This window comes from Pteronotus mesoamericanus, unplaced genomic scaffold, assembly GCF_021234165.1.
Source record: "Pteronotus mesoamericanus isolate MK-2021 breed Mesoamerican mustached bat unplaced genomic scaffold, CSHL_Meso_final contig_1047, whole genome shotgun sequence".
In the NCBI taxonomy this organism is placed as follows: domain Eukaryota; kingdom Metazoa; phylum Chordata; class Mammalia; order Chiroptera; family Mormoopidae; genus Pteronotus; species Pteronotus mesoamericanus.
The window spans coordinates 32,172-53,078 of record NW_026555005.1 but is presented as its reverse complement, the minus strand read 5'-3'; the positions used below and the strand labels follow the sequence as shown (position 1 = coordinate 53,078).

General features: G+C 41.0%; 1 protein-coding gene and 1 pseudogene across 2 annotated transcripts; both read right to left on the bottom strand.

The window, feature by feature from the left end:
• Window positions 1–12,587: 12,587 nt before the first annotated feature.
• On the bottom strand, window positions 12,588–15,814 carry LOC129069189 (UDP-glucuronosyltransferase 2B31-like). 2 transcript variants are annotated; one of them, XM_054571769.1, is made up of 3 exons: window positions 15,603–15,814; window positions 15,211–15,304; window positions 12,588–14,737 (listed from the first exon to the last, which is right to left on the bottom strand). In XM_054571769.1, exons 1-3 carry the CDS (start codon window positions 15,759–15,761, stop codon window positions 14,694–14,696), a joined length of 297 nt encoding a protein of 98 aa, XP_054427744.1. In that variant the 5' UTR covers window positions 15,762–15,814; the 3' UTR covers window positions 12,588–14,693. The 2 variants fall into 2 exon arrangements, with proteins under 2 accessions (XP_054427744.1, XP_054427734.1); XM_054571759.1 differs by having other exon boundaries at window positions 13,630–14,737; window positions 15,035–15,813.
• Window positions 15,815–16,870: 1,056 nt separating this feature from the next.
• Window positions 16,871–20,292, bottom strand: LOC129069201 (etoposide-induced protein 2.4 homolog; annotated as a pseudogene).
• Between the last annotated feature and the right edge of the window lie 615 nt (window positions 20,293–20,907).

Here is a 20,907-nt window from a genome sequence, read left to right as displayed (position 1 = left end):
ACACGGAGGCCAAAAGGAAATGACAACAGATGGATGAAATCAAGGCTTCGTTCCCTAGAAAGCTAACGGAGCTTTTGAAACATCACAGTAGGCTTATGAAGGAAAAAGAAGGGGGAACCCCCCAAAATAAAATCAGAAATGAAAGAGGAGAAGCAACAAATGACACCGCAAAGATACAAAGAAGTATAGACTGTACCACAAATCCATGTATGACAACAAATTGAATAATCTTGGTGAAATTCATAAATCTTAAAGACATACAATTTCCTAAAACTGAGCCAGGAAGAATCAGGAAATCTGGGTAGGAAGACTAGCACTAATGAAATTCAAGCAGTAATAAAAACATTAAATTTCCTGGACTGGATGGCTTCACAGGTAATTTTACCAAACATTCAAGGAAGAACTAATGCCTATCCTTCCCAAGCTATTCCCAAAGAAGCAAGAAGAGTGATTACTCCAAAGCCCATTTAAGAAGCATTACCCTAACTTCAAAACTGGATAAAGACACTGCAAAGAAAGAAAATTATAGGCCTATATCTCTGATGAACTTAGATGCAAAGATCCTCTACAAAATATGAGCAAACCAAATACAGAAATATGTTGAAAAGATCATACAGCATGATCCCATGGGATTCATTCCTGGGTTGCAAGTTTGGCACACTGCAATATCTTCACATTATTTAACATGGTACACAAAACACACAAATTGAAGGATAAAAACCATATGATCATAGAAATAGATACAGAAAAGGCTTTTGACAAAACCACTACCCATTTTGATAAAAACTCTTAGCAAAGTGGGAATAAAGGGAACATGTCTCAACACATTAAAGGCCATATACGGCAATCCCACAGCTAACATACTTTAGAGGGGAAAACTAAAATATTTTCTTTAAGATCAGGAATGGGAGAAGGATGTCTACTTTGACTACTTTTATGTAGCATAGGACTGAAGTCTTAACCACAGCAATTGGGTAAGCAGAAGAATGAAAAGTCATCCAAATTGGAATGGGAGAAGTAAAACTGTCATTATTTGCAAATGACATGATCATACACAGAAAGAAGCCAAAAGTTCCCAAAATTAATTGCGAGAACTGATGAATGAATTCAGCAAAGTATCAGGATATGAAATAAATATTCAGAAGCTGGTTGCACTTTTGTGCACCAATAATGTTTCTATGAGAGAGAGAAACTAAGAAAGCACTCCCATTTATAATGGCCTCAAAAAAATTCTTAGCATACATATAACCTAGGAGGTAAAATACCCGTACTTGAAAAATTATCAGACCCTGAAGTAAGACTTTGAAGAAAGTACAAATACATGGACGCATTTACTGGGCTCATGGATAAGACCTACCATTGCTAAAATGCCCACACTACCCAAAGCTATCTATAGATTCAACACAATTCTTATCGAAATACCAATTGCATATGAAACAGAACGAGAACGAATATTCCAAAATTTCTATGGAGCCACCAAACCCTTCAAATAGCTGTAGGCAATACTGAGAAAGAACAAAGCTGGAGGAATCATGCTACCTGATATCAAACTATACTACAAGGTCGTCATAATTAAAACAGTATGGTACTGACATAAACAACCATGTATAGGTCAATGAAAGAGAATAGAGAGCCCAGAAATAAACCCACAGCTTTATGGTCAATCAATATTTGACAAAGGAGGCAAGAACATAGAATGGGGTAAAGACAGTCTATTTAATAAAATGTGTTGGGAAAGCTGGACAGACAGAGTTAAAAGTGAAACTAGACCACCTTCTCATATCATGTACAAGAACAAACGAAAAATAGAATAAAGACTTAATTGTAAGATGCACAACCACTAAACTCCCAAATGAAAAGATAGGGAGTAAGATCTCTGACATTTCAGTTAGTAATACCTTTACTGATATACCTCCTTGGGCAAGGGAACCAATGGAAAAAATATACAGATGTGTCGACGTCAAGCTAAAAAGTTTCCGCACAGAACAATAAACTATCAACCAAATAAGAGAAAACCCACTTACTGGAGAATATATTCACCAGCGACACATCCGATAAGGGGTTAATATCGAAAATGTACGAAGAACTCATACAACTCAACACAAAACATGAAAGAATCCAATTAATGATAAATTGGAAAAGGACCTGGATAGGCATTTCTCTAAAGGGGACATACAGATGGCTAAGAGGCATATAAAAAAAATGCTCAATGTCACTAATCATCAGAGAGATGCAAATTAAAAGCACAATGAAATATCACCTCACACCTGTCAGCATAGCTCTTGTTCGCGAAACAGTAAACAAGAAGAGCTGACGAGGATGTGGAGAAGAAGAAACCCTTGCACACTGTTGGTGTGAATGTAGACTGGTGCAGCCACTTTGAAATCAGTATGGAGATTTTTCAAAAAATTAAAAATGGAACTAACTGCCTTATGTCCCAGTGAATATGCTTTTGACAACATAGCCAAAGAAACACAAAACACTAATTTGAAAAAATATATGTTCTTCTACAGTCACTGCAGCATTATCTACATGAGCCAAGATCTGGAAACAGCCTATGTACCCATCAACAGAAGAGTGGACAAAAAATATCAGTACATATGAACAATAGAATATTATTTGGCCACAAAAGTGGTGGAATCTTACGAGTTGCAACAGCATGAATGGACCTAGAAGATATTATGCTAAGTAAAACAAGTGAGTCAGAGAAAGACAAATACTCTATGATTTCACTTATATGGGGAATCTAAAGAAGAAAATAAATGAATAAACAAATAGAAAGAGACTCACAGATATAAAGAACAGACTGATGGTTGCCAAAGAAGAAGGTGGTTAGGGGAGTGGGTGAAAAACTTAAGGGACTGAGCAGTACAGATTAATAATTACAAAATGGTCATTGGGATATAAAGCGAGGCATAGGAATATAGTCAATAATATTGTAATAACTATGTATGGTGCTAGTTGAGTACTGGAAATACCAGATGCAACACTTAGTAAATTATATGATTGTCCAACCACAGTGCTGTACACCTGAAACTTATACAAAATAGCATTTAATATAGTTTGCAATTGAAAAAATTTTATAATATAGTTTGATATTGGCTGTGGCGATCTCTCCTACTTGGTTTTTCTTTCTCAACATTGCTGAGGCTATTCAGGGTTGTTGATGTTTCCATATAAATGTTTGAAATGTTTGTTCCATATCTTTGAAATATGTCATTGGCATTTTAATAAGGATTGTGTTGCATCTATAATTTGCTTTGGGTACTCTGGACATTTTGATGATGTTAATTCTTCCAATCCATGAACAAGGCATATGCTTACATGGATTTGTGTCTTCCTCAGTTTCTTTCTTCAGTGTTGTGTGGTTTTCTGAATACAGGTCTTTTAGCTGTAAGGTTTATTCCTAGGTACTTTATTTTTCTTGCTCTGCTAGCAAATGGGATTATGCTCCTGATTTCTGTTTCTGACATTTCATTGAAGGTGTACAAAAGTGCCTTTGGTTTCTGAATATTGACTTTGTATCCCACTGTTTTGCCAAATTCACTCATTAGGCCAAGCAGTTTTTTGGTGGAGTCGATAGGGTTTCTATGGACACTGTCATGTGATCTGCAAACGATGACAGTTTTTCTTCCTCTTTTCCAATTTGGATGCCTTTTATTTCTTTTTCTCGTCTGATCCATGTGGCTAAAACTTCCACTACTATGCTGAACAGAAGTGGTAAAAGGAAGGTCATTGTTATCAAAAGAGTCTGGTACTGGCATAAAAATGGACACATGGATCAATGGAACAGAATAGAGAGCCCAGAAAAGAACCCATGTGTCTAGGGCCAATGAATATACGACAAAGCGGGCAGGAGCTTAAAATGGAGTACAGATAGCAACAAATGGTGTTGGGAGATCTGGGCAGCTGCCTGCAAAGAAATTAGACTTGACCACCAACGTATACCATACACAAAGATAAACTCAAGATGGGTAAAAGACTTAAGTATTCGTCGTGACTCCATAAAGTCCCAGAGGAGAACATAGGAATATTTCAGGTATGCCACGCAGCAAGGTTTTCACATATATGTCCCCTAGATCAAGGACACAACGGAAAGAATAAATACATGGGACTGAGCACATCAAATTAAAAAGTTTCTTCACGGCTAAAGACAACATCAGCAAAATGAGAAGGGAACCAACTGTGTGGGAAACTATATTTGCCAACGATACCTCGAACCAGGGCTTGATCTCCAAAATATAAAGAACTCACATGACTCCACACCAGAAAGACAAACAATCCAATTGAAAAATGGGTGAAGGACATAAACAGCCACTTCTCTTAAGAGGCTATACAGAGGGCCCAGAGACGTATGAGAGGATGCTCAGCATCATTAGCTATCAGAACGCAAATTAAAACCACAGTGACATACCACTTCACACCAGTCAGAACGGCCATCGTTAAGCCATCAAGAAACAACGAGTGCTGGTGAGGCTGTGGTGAAAAGGGAACCCTAGGACACTGTTGGTGGGAATGCAGGCTGGTGCAGCCACTGTGGAGAACAGTACAGAACTTCCTCAAGAACCTGAAAATGGAACTGCCTTTTGAGCCGGAAATTCCACTGCTGGGATTACACCGTAAGGATCCCAAAACACCAATCCCAAAGAATCTGTGAACCCCAGTGTTCACAGCAGCACAATTTACAACAGCCATGTGCTGGAAGCAGCCCAAGTGCTCATCAGGAAATGAGCGGATCAAGGAACTATGGTACATTTAGAGGGTGGAATGCTCCTCAGCAGAAAGAAGGAAGGAACTCCTACCTTTTGCTACAGCATGGAGGGAAGTGGAGAGCACTATGCTAAGTGAAATACACCAGACGGTGAAAGACAAGTTCCATATGATCTGGCCTATAAGGGTAACCTAATCAACAGAACAAACGAGCAAGCAAAATATAACCAGAGACGGTGAAAGAAAGAACAAACTGACAGTCACCAGAGGGAGGGGGCGGGGGGGAGGGGAGAAGAGTGGAAAGAAGGGGACGGGTCCTCAGGGAAGATGTGTAAAGGACCCATAGTCAGAGACAGCAGGGGATGGGAGGACTGAAAGTGGGTGGTGAGGGTGGGTAGAGCAGGGGAGAGTAATGGGGGGGAAATGCTGACAACTGTAATTGAACAAAAATTAAAAAGAAAAAGAAATATTTGTGGCTGGAAAAATATTTAATGATAAAAGAGATTCCATTTTTGAAAAATATATTTAGAATGTCTGTAATACACAAAGCCATCTATATTAAATACGACACAAATACATATTTAAAGGCATTTTTACAGAAGTAGAAAACAGCAGCCCTAAAATTTGTATGGAGGCACAAACACCTTGAATAGCCCAAACAATCTTTTCAAAAAGGACAAAGCTGAAGGCTTCACACTTTTTGATTTCAAACTATACCACAATACTCCCATGATCAAAGTTATGATATTGGCATAAAAATAGGCACATAAAGAAATGGATCAGAACAGAGAGTCCCGAACAAAAGCCTCAAATATGTGGTGAAATTGACAAAGGAGTTAAGAATACTCAGTGGGGAAAGGATAGTATATCTTCAATAAGTGGGCTCAGAAAACTGGATAACCACATGAAGAACCAAGTGTGACCCCTATACTACAGCACTCATGAAAATTAACTGAAAATCATAAAGGCCTAAACGTTACACCAAAACCATAACATTTCTAGAGAAAACACAGTGAACTAATACAACTCAGTAGCAAGAAAAAAAAAATGAGATTTCAAAAATAGGCAGGGGAGTTGAACGGACATTTCTCAGGGAATACATAAATCGGTCAACAGAATATTAAAATGTGCTTGACATAACTAATCGTAGCAAAAATACAGTCCGAAATCCCACTGACATGTCACCTCTCACCTGTTTAGAAGGGCTATCATCAAAAGAGAAGTTATAATAACCATTAGTGTGCATGGGGAGAAATGGAAACTCTAGTACACTCTTGTTGGGAATGCACAGAACGCTGGTACAGCAACCATGAAAACAGTATGGAAGCTCCTCAAAGAACTGAAAGCAGCAGTGCCATGTGATCCAGCAATTTCTCTCCTGGGTTTCCATCCAAAGGAAATGAACACAGAATCTGCAGGGCAGACTGGCTCTCTTGTGTTTTTGGAGCGTTATTAACAATGACCACGGTATGGAAACAATCAGACAAGAACGGTTCAAGCTGATGTGGTATAGGTACACGATAGAACAGTACTCTGTCATGAGAAGATATAAATATTGTCATCTGCCACAACTTAGATGAAACTTAAGGGCAATGTGTTAAGTGAAATAAATCAGACAGAGAGAAAAATACTGTGTGATATCACATATATATGAAACCTAAAACAGCCAAACTGATAGAAACAGAGAATGGAATGGTGATTTCCACAGACTGAGGTTTGAGCCAAATGGAGATGTGATGGTCAAAGGGCACAAAATTCCAGTTATAAGAGAAGTTCATAATGATTGCTGTTAATGCTGTATTATACTCAAACATTGCTGCGGTGAAGACATTTGAAGTTTTCTCACCACAAAAAAGGTAATCATGTGATGCGATAGAGATGTTAACTAATGCTAATGTGGTAATCAATTGCAATATATAAATGTAAACATGCACCTCAAACTAACACAATTTTATCTGTAATTATAATAAAGATGGAAAAATGATTTTTAGATGGCAAGATATTCTTTTAAGGATTCCCTAAATCAAGCGTTCATGTGAAATATATATGATATGCACCACAGGTGAGCTAAAGCCTTTTGACTCACAGCCGATAAAATCCATCCAGTATCAATATTACTCTTTCAATGTTATTGGGTATAATTCCGGTCTGGGTGTTAACTATCGTGTTCTATATTTAAAAAAAGTGCTTATATTTGTTCTCTTAATGTTGGTAAGTCTGGAGAAATAAAGGAGAGAAATTTTCTGAGATAAGAATTCCGCAGTCACTACATTTCTACATTATGAAAATTCCCTTCTTGCAACAAAGCTTCCTCAGGTTCTGCTTTAATCCGTCTACTAAGACTATGCCAGGTTGTCTGGAACGCCTAAAATTACGGGGGGAACTGACTTCCATTTCTGGCCATGATGCTGTAACTGGAGCTAGACTAACCCTCTGCCATAAACAGCTAGAATACTGAACACCTATGTGACAATTATTTTCAGATCTCGAACACTGTATATCACGGAAATATGATAAGGAAGGGAGGTAGACTAATGAGGTGAACTCTAAGATCACTCCAGCTTTCTGACTATAGCCAGTCTCCAGATTACATTGCAAGAAATAGGATCTCCAGAAGAAAGTGGGAGTGTCACTGCATGAGGAAAAACAAAGTGGAGTGTGAGGAGATGAGACATCTGGAAAAGGAACGGAGGAATTTGGAAATTCAAAAGAGCCCACACTATCTTCTACTGAAATATAAGCTATTTAGAGAGGCTTCGTTCTGACATGCTAAGGTAAAATGTCACACATGACCTTAAACTCTCTTTACTTGCATACTGCTCTTATATAAGTCGACTTTGTCAACTGTTTAAACTGCTAAAATTCCAGGTTCGTGGAATGTGACTTTCCTCAGAGCCAAGGCAGACAGAAAGATAAACTCATTCTCAGTACGTGTGGCTATTCCTGTCAGAGTAATAGCCAGAGTGGAAGGGGCAGGTAATTGGAAGGTGTTAGGGCCTGACTTGGCGCTATGAAGGAGGTCTTTCTAAAGTAGGGAACTAGTTAGGACTCGGCAAACTTTATGCGTTAACTTTGGATTCTTGGGCACGGTGATGTGAGTTCTTGCATCTTAGTTAGGAAGCTATGTATTTTAATAACCACCCTACTATAGTTGCTCACACCTTGTCATCCGGGAATGAGGACAAGACGTCATCACTGTTTTTGCTGGGTCTCTGTTGGGAAATGCCCGGCCTGGTTACAGAAGCTGTAACCCTGCCAGCAAGCTGGAGGGCCCTAAGGCTGGAAATAATCAGGAGGCCTTGGAGAAACGGGCTCCTGGGGAGACTTGGCCTGTCGCCCTCTCTGCTTTGCCACAGATGGTCAATGGCCAACGACGGGTAAGTTTCCTCGCGCTGAGCTACACGACCTAAGAGAGGTATCAGCCGTCGTTGGCGGCAGATAATAAATTGGGGGACACGGAGAAGGGGCAAAAGGCCCTCACACCTCTCGGCTTGGCTTGGACACAGCCGGAGGTTCATTGCAGCCGAGAAGCAGTCTCCTTATCTCTTGGTGGTTCCCTCCCCACACCGGGCTCAGGCTTGAAGCAGTGCAGGAGTCCGCTGTAAATCAGGCCTGGCGGTTGCTAGGGAAACCAGGCCTAAAAGTAATTTTTTTAAAGTGTGCTTTGTTCTTTCCTCAGATCACGGGCCAGCTCATGCCACGAAGGACATTCACATTATTTATACCCCTTACCCTATGTCGTTAAGGTGCTTGCCCTAACCTTCATTCTATTTTGTTTATATTGGTCTCCTCTCAGGCCCAAGTAAATCAGTGAATTCCTGTCTCTTGTTTTCTTAATTGTATCTCTTCTCTGCGAAACTTATCCTGCTAATGTAACGAGTGTACGTATGCGTTCCAGTTACCTAGCCCACTGGTAAGTTTTTCAATAAAAGCCTTGGAACAAAGGGCGACAGGGCCTTCCCCACTAGGGGGATGTGCCTCGGCCTTCTCCGGTAGGAGGGAAGTGCCCCGTCTGCTCTCCCGGCAAGCAGAGAAGTGTTTGCGACGTTTTGTGTTTATTCCCCCTCATCCATGACAACCCCGGGACGGGCTGTGTGGATTTCAGAGCCCTGCTCCCGCCTCAGCTGGCCCCGGCCGTTTGCCCTCACGTTTCAGGGAGGGCTGAGCTCTCTGTGGCGCTCCCCTGCAGCAGCGTGCCCCCTCTAGCCACTGCGCAGTGCGACAGGTCTCAATATTATCTAACAGAGAACTAGAAAAAAGTTCCTAGTTGTGGTATTGTTTGTCCATGGAGGAGAATGTATGCTGTTTTTGATACTTAAGAAAATTAAGTATATTGGCGCAAATCAAGTTGTATAAAATTTTTGGATAGTTTTGGAATGTCTTTCCTCAACATAAGTCAGATGGGGAAATGAAGTTGGAAGGCTATGCTTTTGAAGTTTTTGAAGTGTGATTTTATCATGGCGGGAGAGATGCCTCCTTACTGGCGGTCACTTTGCTCCTCCTTTCCTCTTCATAAATCTGTTGTCTGTTTCCCACCCAGAATGTCATTGTTTTGAAACACAGAAGATTATCACATTCTCTTGCTCAAAATTTCCATTTGGTTTCTCATCCCATTTAGAGTAAATTCCAAATCTTGTTTTGGCCTATGAGACCCTGAGTGGTGTTATCGAGACACCGTAGGCCCGAAATGACGCTACTTCTGCTGAAAGACCGTGATGCCAGAGCGAGATTTAACACCCGCTTGCCTTGCAATTTCAGCTTCTCCCAGAAATGTTATCCTTATCATCCAGTCTGCAATTTTCTGCTCCACACCGATGAGTTGATCTGTCACGTGGCCCGTCTGCATCTTCCATGGGAAGAAGAGGCAATCTGCATGATAAACCCTCGTCATTCCTCTCCTGGGACAGGATGCCCAGTCTAAACATAATCTTGTTTTTCCTTTTCCTCACAATTCCCCCACCACATCCCTCTTCCTATACCAACCTTCCATTTTGTACAAAGCCTCTGAGAACCTTCGAGTTGCTAACGGTGCATTGAGTAATTCATAAAAATCTTTATACAGTTCTTGAAGTTGATACAGATTTGCAGTTCATCAGATCTTCAAATTTACTTGGTCGAATCGTGCCTTTTGACAACGGACAGGCCCTTGGCAGCCACCTCTCCTGTCCCTTTGTCCTGGCACGCTCTATTGTTGGCCCCTTGGCCTTCTGACCGCTCAGCGAAGCTGCCAGGTGTGTATCCCCCTCAGCACTTTTGCACGTGCTGTGTCCTCTGTCCCCCTCTCGGAACATTCTTCCCTGCAACGCCAAGGCTGCAGGTCACTTCTGGCGGAGGCCTTGGCGACAGGGTCACGTCTCAGAGAAGCTTTCGCTGGCCACACTAATAGCACCCCAAAGCACTTCTCCTACGGTTTTAATTGTTTTCACTCTTTGATCCACAGATGTTGAATTCGTGTGTCTTGGTGTAACGTGATTTCAAATCCACCTGTTTAAGGTTAAGTGAAGTCATTTTAATCCACTTGTTTATTCCAAAACCCCAAATCGTTGCTTTTATATAAATGGAGAAAGTTCTGTGGGGATGTCATTCTCCTTCTGTTTGTTCATGAGCAGAGGCCCTTGTCCCCAACCCAGGGGCTTATTGATGAGAAGATGTGGAGAAGCACCTATGGCAAGGACACCTCTAGACGATGAAGGCTGAGACTCTATTAGGATTATTTGAGAGATTTGGTTTGGGCGGAGTGACTCTTCACTAACCAGAAAACTCTCCAGAGACCCTTGGGACATTCCATCGTCTCATGGCAACATAGGTCTCTTACACAGTGGTGATAACCCCCAAAGCATCCCTGTGACAGGTGAGCCAGCCTTCCAACCTATCACCTCGCTCCCTAGCCACGTGCTCTAGCAACAGGGGACTTTTACTTTTGTGCTGGCAGTTGGAAACCAGCTCTTGGTTGGGCACCGATTCTTTATTCAGTGTGACTTCATTCCTTCATCTCCCCTTGCCTGCAACTAAAGTGTGGTTAGCCAGTCCTTGTTTGGTATATGTTATTGCCTTATTTGGCTTATTAAGAAATATCATTCTGTATGCTATTGGCTTAGGAAATTATAATTTCTACACGAATGTGAACTACATACATTCTTAACAAAGACAGAAATCAGTTTTTGTGTATAACTTGCCACCTCTCCACAACAAAACAAAAACAACGCAGCACAGCAATATATCGGCAGGGCATACCCTTCATTTCAGTATGAAGAAACAGAGGAAAAGTGCACGTATCCTAAGGAAACAGCTCAAAATGTCATAATACCTAGTGAGTTGTCATGAAGTCAATACATCAATGTACCTGCCAGCCAGATAGCGATAGAGGATACCACAAGTCAGTAGAAGCTCCCTATTTTCTTGAACTCTTAGTCAGTAGTTCCTCCCACGAATTTACTAGTATCATTAGTCTTAACATCATAGGTTCATTTTCTTATTTATTGAAATCCTATTATAATACTAGATTTTGTTTCTTCTATTGCTATGTTTAGTTACTGCTATAGAAGAAAATCACCGCTCACCCCACAGAGCTGCCAGCTTTCTCTCTCTGTATGAGTCTGTGTTTATGTTGCTTGGCGGTTCAGTTTGCATAGCAGAATCCACGTGTGGGAGAAAGTACGTGGTCCTTGTCTTACCGTGACGGGCTTATTCGCTTAGCATAATGTCCTCCGGTTCCAGCCATCCTGTCACAAAAGGTAAAATTTGCTTCTTTTTGATCGGCAAATACGATTTTGTAGTGGAAATGTACCATAACTCTTTCATCTACTCATGTAGTGATGCACACTCGGGCTGCTTCCAAATCTTCGCTGTTGTAAAGAACATTGCAAACAACATAGTGGTGCATATATTTCTCTCAAATGAGTATATTGTGTTTCTTCAGCTGAATCCCCAGGAGTGGAATCACTGGATCATAAGGCAGTTCCATTTTTAATTTTTTGAGGCACTCCATACTGCTTTCCACAGTGTCTGCACGAGTCAGCATTCCCACCAACAGTGCACCAGGCTTTCCTTTTCTCCCCATCCTCTCCAGCAGTGGTTGTTTGTTGATTTATTGACGATGGCCATTATGGCAGATGTCAGGTGATATCTCCTCGTGGTTTCAGTATGTATTTCTCTGATGTAGGGATGTTGAACATTTTTTCATACGTCAATTGGCCATGTCATTGTCCTGTTTGGAAGAGTGTCTATTCAGGTCTCTTGCCCATTTTTTAAATGGATTGTTTGGTTTTGGTGGTGATGAATTTTATAAGCTATTGATAAAATTTGACATTAACCCCTTATCAGGTGTATCCGCGAATACGGTCTCCCATTCAGTACATTCTTTTTAATGTTGTTGATGATTTCCTTAGCTCTACAGAACTTTTTAGTCTGCTGAAGTCCTGTTTGTTTATTTATTCCTTTGTTTGCCTTGCCTTAGGAGATACAGCAGAAATAATATCGCTAAGAGCAATGTCTGAGGTTCTACTGCCTGTGAGTTCTTCTAGGACTATGGTTTTGAGTCTAACATTTGTGTCTTTAGTCCATTTTGAATTTATTCTTGTGTGTGGTTAAAAAAGGGAGTCTAGTATTATTTTTCTGCAATTATCTGTTCAATTTCCCCACCACCATTTTACTGAATAAACTATCACTGGCCCATTGTATGCACTTCCTTCCTCTGACAAATATTAATTGACGAGGAAGGTGTGGGTTTATTTCCGGGCTCTCTGTTATAACACTGTTTTAACGCTGATCAATGTGCCTGTTCTTCCAGCTTTGTTCTTCTTTTTCTAGATCGCTGTTGCTCTCTGCAGCCTATCTGCTATTTTGTGGTTCCATGTAAAATTTTTAACTATTTGGTCTAGTTCTGTGAAATACATCTTTGGGATCTGGATAGAAATCGCATTGAATCTATAGGTTGCTTTGGGTAATATGGACGTTTTAATGATATTAATGCTCCCACTTATTTCTATCATCTTTAATTTCTTTCTTCAGTGTCTTATAATTCTCTGAGTACAGGTCCCTTAATCGTTTGTTAAATTTATCCCTAGGCATTTTATTCTTTTTGAAACAATTGCGAATGGGGTCATTTTTCTTTTCTGAAAATATCTATTCGGGTCCTTTCTGTTTTTTTCTTGATGAGCCTGGTTAAATGTTTGTCAGTCTTGTTTACCTTTTCAAAGAAGCAGCTCTTGGGTTCCCTGATCTTTTGTAGTTTTTGAGGCTCTGTTTCATTTATTTTTTTGTGTGTGATCCTCATCATTTCCTAACTTCTACTCACTTGGGACTTTGTTGTTCCTTTTTTCTAGTGCCTTTAAGTGTAAAGTTAGGTTGTTTGTTTGAGCTTTTTCCTGTTTCCTGAGTTAGTCCTGCAGTGCTATGGATTTCAGTCTTAGGACTGCTTTTGCAGTCTCACTGGTTTGGGTTGTGGTGTTCTTACTTCCATTTGTTTGAAGGCATCTTTTGATTTGTTCTTTGATCTTATTATTAACCTGCTCCTTGCTTAATCACATGCTATTTAGCTTCCAGGCCTCTGTGTATTTTTCAGTGTTCTTCCTGTGACTGATTTCCAGTTTCATAGCACTATGGTCAGAGAAGATGCTTCACATGATTTCAATCGTTTAAAATTTATTGGGACTTGTCTTGTGTCCTACCATGTGGTCTATCTGAGAAAACTTTCCAAGTGCACTTGAGAAGAATGTATATTCTACTGCTCTGAGATGAAATCTCTGGAAATACCCAGTAAACCCTTTTGATCTAGAATGTAATTTAGAGCTGCCATCTCCTTGCTGTACTTCTGTCTGGAAAGTGTATCCAGTGGAGTCAATGGGGTTTTTTAAATCCCCTACTATGACCGTATTTCCATCAACCTCTCCTTTTAGGTACATCAAGATTTGTTTTACTTGTTTAGGTGCTCCTATGTTGGGTGCGTAAACGGTAACTAAGGTAATATCCTCTGGTTTCATAGTTCCCTTTATCATTATGTAGTGCCCTTTTCTCCTCTTTCAATAGCCCTTGTTTTGAAGTCTGTCTTGTCTGATTTAAGTACTGCTAACTCATCTTTTTACCTTCCCCTTTTCATGAAATAATTTTTTCCTCCCTTTACTTGTAGTCAGTGTGTATCTTTTATTCTAAGGTGCGTTTCTTTAAGAGAACACATACATGGGTCTTGTTTTCTGATCCACTCATCTACCCTATGTCTTTTGGATTAGAACATTTAAACCATTTACATAAAGTGGTTATTGGTAGATATGCACTATCACAGGCAGGGTGGAGATGGGGAGCCATTTTATTTTTAAAACATGTTCCTCTGCTGTGGTTATTGTCATCGTTGTTGTTGTACTCCTTCTTCTTCCTCTCCCCCTCTCTTCCTCCTCCTTCGTCTCCCTCTTCTTCTTCTTCTCCCTCCCCTTCCCCTTCTTACTTTCTTTTCTGGTCCACTCATCTACCCTATGTCTTTTGGATTAGAACCTTTAAACCATTTACTTAAAGTGGTTATGGGGTGGGATGTCTGTGAAATACATCTTTGGTATGTGGCTAGAAATCTCATTGAATCTATAGGTTGCCTAGGCCAGTGGGGTGGGATGGATTGGGGAGGGCAAAGGGGGGAAACTCTGAGACAAGTGTAATAGAATAAACATGATTCAAAAATAAAAAAGAAGAAAGGAGGAAAAGAGACATGCAAAAAATTATAGTAAAATTGATTTTTAGGAAAATAGAGCACAGATGATGTTTAGGCAGTTAAACTACTCTGTACAATACTATAATGATAGATACATGAAATTATAAATTTGTGCAAAATCACAGACATTCCCCATGAGTGAACCCTCATGTAAACTGTGGACTTTATACAATAATGGCATTTCAACATATTTCCATCAATTGTAACACATGTACTTCCCTGATGGGGGATGTTGACGATAAAGGAGACGGTACTTGTGAGGAGGTAGGATGTATAGGGTAAATCTCTACTTGACATTGCTGTGGACCTCAGACTCTTCTGTAAAATAACCTATTACAAACACACAAACAAACAAGAATGGATATGTGATTGTCTGAAGAAATCCTCAGTGCTTCAGCTGGGGCTGTCCGACTTCCTGGAGTGTTCTGCACTCATGGAGCACAGGGTTCAGACTAACCTTATAATTTGAGCATTTTAATAACATTTGTAAAACTAAGGCCATTATATATTGGTTAATCATTTTTCTTATAAGAGACAAATTTCTCTGACTTAATATTTATACAAACACACCTGCCAAAGCACTAGGAAAATTAGGACTTCATGCTACCAAGTAAAAACACAACTTACCTAGTGCGTCAGTGTAAAACCGATCCCACTTCTTTTGATTAAATGTTTGGAACCAGAAGTCAAAATAAAGGGCATACAACATATTTTTTACCCTCTCCTTGAACGTCATTTGATCACTTAATTCTGAGAAGATAACAGGTACGTAGGATGGAAGGAAAGGAAGGCCTCCGCTATACCTTTCTGTTTTATAGCCAGGAGAGAAGCGGACACTGTACACAAGAGGTACTTGAAGTAGCTCAGCCAGCAGCTCACCGCAGGGCCCCACAGCATCTGCAAGAAGGACATCAAACTTTGCGTGCTGTAGTTTTGTCATAACTCTCCTATTAAAAACGACATCTCTGCAGAGCTTTGCAAGGATGTCATAACCTTCCCAAAGCATTTCTTGAACTCGTGAATAATATGTCCAAAATGTATCCTTTGATATATCGTTTGTCCATTTACTGATCGTCTTCCTGTAAAAAAATTTCATATCATCTTTTGTGAAAGGTGTAGAAAAAATTTCAAATTGAAGAGCAGAGGGTTCATTGGGATCAACAAGAATTGAAGCTGTAGATGCCAGGACAATCACCTCATGACCTCTCTGGACAAGTTCATCCAGGATTATCTTCATGTTCATCCAATGGCTGTATTCCGTGGGCCACACGAGCACTCTTCCACAACGCCCAGGGCTGAACTGAAAACTCAGCTGTTCCAACAGCAGGAGAACAGGTATCCACTTCACAGACATCCTGCCGGAACACTGTTTGTTTTTAAAGTTGGTGACCCCTTCTGCAACTACTCCTGCTTATATCCAAGGAGAAATCAATCTGGAAGTTAATATACAACCCCTATGACTCAGTGAAAATATCGTAACATTTGGATTGCTAGTGGGAAGAGCAAAAGGTAGATGAATACTTAGGCAATGATGCTGACACATAAACATCTCAGTCTTGCCAGGGCCACTAGATTATCTCTGAAGACTCTCACATGGGTCTGTTTATTTAATCATATACTTATATATTTAAGCCAGCTCATGTTTAGTTAGGACATTTTTAACGTGTAAGAGTGTTTTGAGATCTGCCCCCTTCTATATTTAGTCTCTTTAAAATGGCAGGTACACACCAGCCAATCACGGGTTTAATGAGGTTAATAAGTTGATGCCTTCACTTCCTATTTGCAGCACCCAATATTCTATGAAACACTAGTCAAACTTGAGAGTGACCAACAGTAAATTTCAGCCCTCCAGAGGTTAAAAGTTTATGTTCTGTGAACGTTCTGTTTTGCAGTAGCACTCATCCAAATTAGCACCTCCTTGTAGTTGGGCAACTTCAAATGTACCAGTTGAAGAAGCTTTCTCTGGTTTAGGGCGAACAAAATCACACTTCTAAACCCGGCAGATCGGGCCGTGAGGTCTTTCATTCTGTCCCATCTCTTCGGGCGTATTCTTTTTGCGGTGGGACAAGATGGACCGAAGTCTGACCTGAGGTACAAGAAAGAAGACAGTGATGGCTCTAAAGGGAGTGAGCAGGAACAACTGAGATACTCCTTTACCTCCCACTTCCAAGGTATGTGTTTCACAGAGAACAACAAAAATGACAGATCCAGAAAAGACAACAGCTCAAATTACAAAATCCATTCATCCAAGGGTGGTTGAAGGCAGCAAAGGGAGGGAAAAAAACTTTTCAAATGTTTCCATGTTTGGGAACTGGCAAAAGCCTGTCAAAAACTGCAGAAAAAAACCTTTGGTTCTTTAAGACTCACAGGTGTTTGAAAACCTACATATCGGTGTCCGGAAGTTTGGGCCTGATGTGCACGAGACAAGAATCCAAGTTGCTCAGAGAGGAGGGAATGTGCCGAGGGACCTGACAAAATGGGGCCTGCCTTTCCTGGTGGGGGCAATGAACAAGGAAAGAGCCAGAAAGCCGCCTTCCAAGCACATTACTCTGAATGGCAGGTGACTCGCTGGCCTGCAGAAGCCTTCAGCTGGCAGGAGGTGAATGTGGTGAAGGGAGCTTCTCTGCAGAGGCTGAGCCACTCAGGGCACACTGCAGGTGGTCGGTCTTGTGGATGAGTCTGTTGCTTAAAACACCCCCGAGGAGGAGAGGCTCAACCAGGGCTCTTTGCTTCATTTGGCATTGATAATGACCAGACGAAAGAGGGCAGAGAAGAGGCAGGCACGGATACCGTTTGAGGACTGCACTGCAGCGACGAAAGTCAAGGGCAAACCAACTCCCAAACAGGCCTATTCCTCCCTCTGTTTGACAGCCGCCAGTGCATTTCAGTTCTTGTATCGGTCCAACAATACTTAAGGAGTGAAGTGGGTAAGGAAGGGACCCATGCAGGAGACTAACCAGCAGAGCAAGAAGATAGATCTGGAAGATCCACTGAAACACATCCGGGGTGAGGAAAAGAGCTTGCAGCAGACGGTTGAAGAGCATGTCGTAAGGATTTTGCTGATACCAGGGAAAGGATGCAGCTTCCTCCCTGATACCTCGCGGGCCATATCCATTGTATTTTGAAATCAAATGGCATTCACAACTTTGCTAAACACAAACGGGGGAGCATAAGAAGAGCAGTAAAATTTGACATGAGCATGAATTCCAGCCACAACTTAAAGTCTTCAGGTAGTGAGCGATCACCAATAATTTGGGCAGTTACTGACTGAAGCACACGAATACACATTCGGTAACACAAGAAGAGACTGGTCCGGAATACTCAACCATTTCAAGCACAGCGCTGGGAAATTCTAACAGTAGGTGGCACGCTCCCTTGCTTCCTCTCCATGCCCTGGGCTCTCCTCGCACCAGGACAGCGCTTGCCCCTTTTCAGTACTCTTCCTCTCTTTTTTGCTGAATTTGAGCATTTAGCGTTGACCTGGTTTAAATTCTCCCGATGGAGGGAAGGAGTGAGAGAGAAGCAGAGACAGAATGTACTGTCTTTTCTATTGGAGCCTTGGGACTTACATCACTTTCATTGTATTTTTTTGTACAGGCAGCTGCAAGGCCTGCCAAAGTTCTAGGGGAGGGGATAGAGGGGGAGGAGGGTCAACGTATTTCTCGTCATATCACAAATCACCCCAAATATAACCTTTCAATGTAAGTCCGCAGAAGTCACTAAGTTACTGTATATGCATAAAATACTGACATTCAAAAGGGTAAAGTTGTTAAGAATTGTGAGGTTAAATTTTCATATGAATTAAATTTTAACCAACATTGTATTATGTTATTCCTTGACATTTTAAATGAAATATTTTGTTGTAAGTATGACAATGAGAGCTCTAGTCGCATGTATTAGGTACTCTACTAGGTTTTGGGTCAACTCAAGTGTTCTGAGTAACACTATCAAACTGCTAATATGAAAATCCTAAAACTTGTTATCTTGAACCAATATGTCCTTTTATAAAGAAATTAATATTCCGCATAATACATGAAAGCCATGGTGTAAAATGTCAAACAATGAGAATTGAATTTATGTATATATATATATTTACATATATAAATAAATTACCATCATTGGGAATTCTGTGTATTCTCTCAGAATGTTTCTTCTGTGTTTATACAAATTTTCATCTATTTTTGTTTTCAAAGAATGGTATCATACTTGTTTTTTTCCCGGAACATTTACGATGTGATAGGGAGAACATGCAACTATATTGCCGGTAATCTGACATTCTCTGTAATTGCATATAACTTATCCCTTCCACAGGAGGTGAGTGTGTTCATTGACCGACAGGTGCTTAGGTACCTGAGGGAACATAGTATATTTAAATATGTGCCTGTGTAAGTTTCTATATGACAGATCGTAGGTGTAGAATTGCAAAGTTAAACAGTATGTTTACATTTCATTTTAAAGCTTTATTCTTCATTATACTCCCTGAAATAGTCTCAGATTCTTTTTTGTTTAATACAGAGAAATGTCTTTAATCGCCTAAAGGGTATTTACATACAGTAGAGCAAAATAAGCAATATTGGTCAAAAAGTCGATGTTATCCACCTGAGCTTGGGAATAAATAAATGTTCTCCATTTCAGTTTAATCAGCATTGTAGTGGATTCCTAGCCATACTGTGAATCCAAAAATAAAAATACCTTTGTTTAGGAAAAAAAATTGCGGGAAAGGAGCCGAAGGTTGGGAATTGGACTTAGACTTGGACTTGGTTGGAGTCCGATCAAGCCAAACCATACTTCAGAAATGTTGTCTGTGTACACCATAAGGTAGACCCTAAAGCTGACTTTAAGGAAAACCCCCAGAAACTTATAAGGCAACTAACATACTATAAAGGTCGTTTTCCTTATGTTGCTGAACTGAAAATATCCTCTTTGATATTCTTCAAAATATTGACTAGAATGCCCCCCTCCCTGGTAATGAAACAAATTTACATTCTAAACACTTACTTCTGTAGAATATATGGTATCATGAGAAGTATAAATCATATCCCAAGAACGTCTTAGTAAACAATAAAATGACCTTACGTATATCATCTGTCATCAATTCGTTAAGACTGAGTTTACTAGTCTTGAGTTGCAGGCATAATTTGAATGATTCAGAAAGCTTTTGATTGCGGAGGGTGAAAGAAAATCTGCCACAAAATCCTGTGACTTACATTACAGCACGCTTGTTCAAGACACCGCGTGCTGAAAGCACAAGGCAGTTCTCAGACCCACTGCCTGAACCTGCTAATAGCTACTGTCATCCAGCAAATTACAATAGAAAAGCCTCCTATAATAAGGAGTCCCTGTATTCTCAGGCATCATAGAATCAATCCCAGCTCTTCTCTATATTTTTGAAAAATCTTCGAATAACTGTCATTGAGAATATGGCAATCCGCATCTTTCTCAGGTCAGACAGTGCCGGCCACCTCAGAACTTCAGAAATGTGCCATCGATTTTGGCAGCCCAGGCCACGAGGCCCCCGCAACTTGCTGGACTGTTAAAGAGCCTAACGCGTGGATGGCTGACAGGACAGCAGTACCTTCACGCCCTTCTGGGATTGCCTGTCCTAGGAGTGTTAGGCTGTGTGCATCTCTTGGATCCACATGATTCAGAGGGATGTGGAGGGCATGTGGACGAGAAGGGCCCACATGCTAAACCTGGCAAATCCAGCGGGGGCCTGTGTGGTGGCCTCATTAGCTAGAGACCTGAAGTAACCACAAAGAATGGTCTGAAAGCAAAAGTTGTTAACCGAAATCAGTTTACGGCAAGTCGGCACGTCCTAGGCTCGACTCTTCCCTGACGAAAGTCAATCTTTACCTTAATTGTGCCCGTGTATCCTCTTTCAGCATGTGCGGTAACATAGTTTAGAATGGCAAAGTTGATTCTCCAGGACCCCTTAAAACACAGATACTGCACCAGAGCACCCAAGAGGAGACCACAAGTGCCCTCTCGGCTAATGAGTTCATTGTTGAGTGTTCACTCTCCTGTACTCACCCGCGTAAAAGAAGTACCTGTCTTTCATTTTACCTTTCCTCCAGTTCCACCGGTTTCCAAGCTTTGCCTTCTCCAGTCTCCCTCACCTATGGCCGATGGATTGCACGGAACCCACTACATCTTCTCTTTAGATTGTAATGTAGAGAGCAGGGTGAACCGTCGAGGTTTTGCTTCCCAGCAACTGTCATCAGTTTGGCTCAGATAGGCTCATACAAGTTCACACAGGTTTGGCTATTTCTGACGTTGACAGGCATGGGGCAAACACGCACGTGCACCTCCACTTGAGGCCTGATGGCATGGGGTGCCCCCCGGAATCCGGAAAGAGCTTATCGAGGTTTAGCCGGGGACAGAAACTCACTCTCCTGGGCTCAGCCACTGCACGGAGTGGCCCTTTTCCTTGGTTTGAGGTGCCGCAGAATGCTTTGTTTAACAGGCCTGCAAATCATTCACAGATGCCCACGCTCCCCAAG

Coding starts and splice junctions, on each gene's coding strand:
- LOC129069189 (XM_054571759.1), bottom strand. CDS start 15,761: ATGTCTGTGAAGTGGATACCTGTTCTCCTGCTGTTGGAACAGCTGAGT. Junction 14,738..15,034: donor GTTTTACACTGACGCACTAG/GTAAGTTGTGTT, acceptor TGTTTGTAATAG/GTTATTTTACAGAAGAGTCT.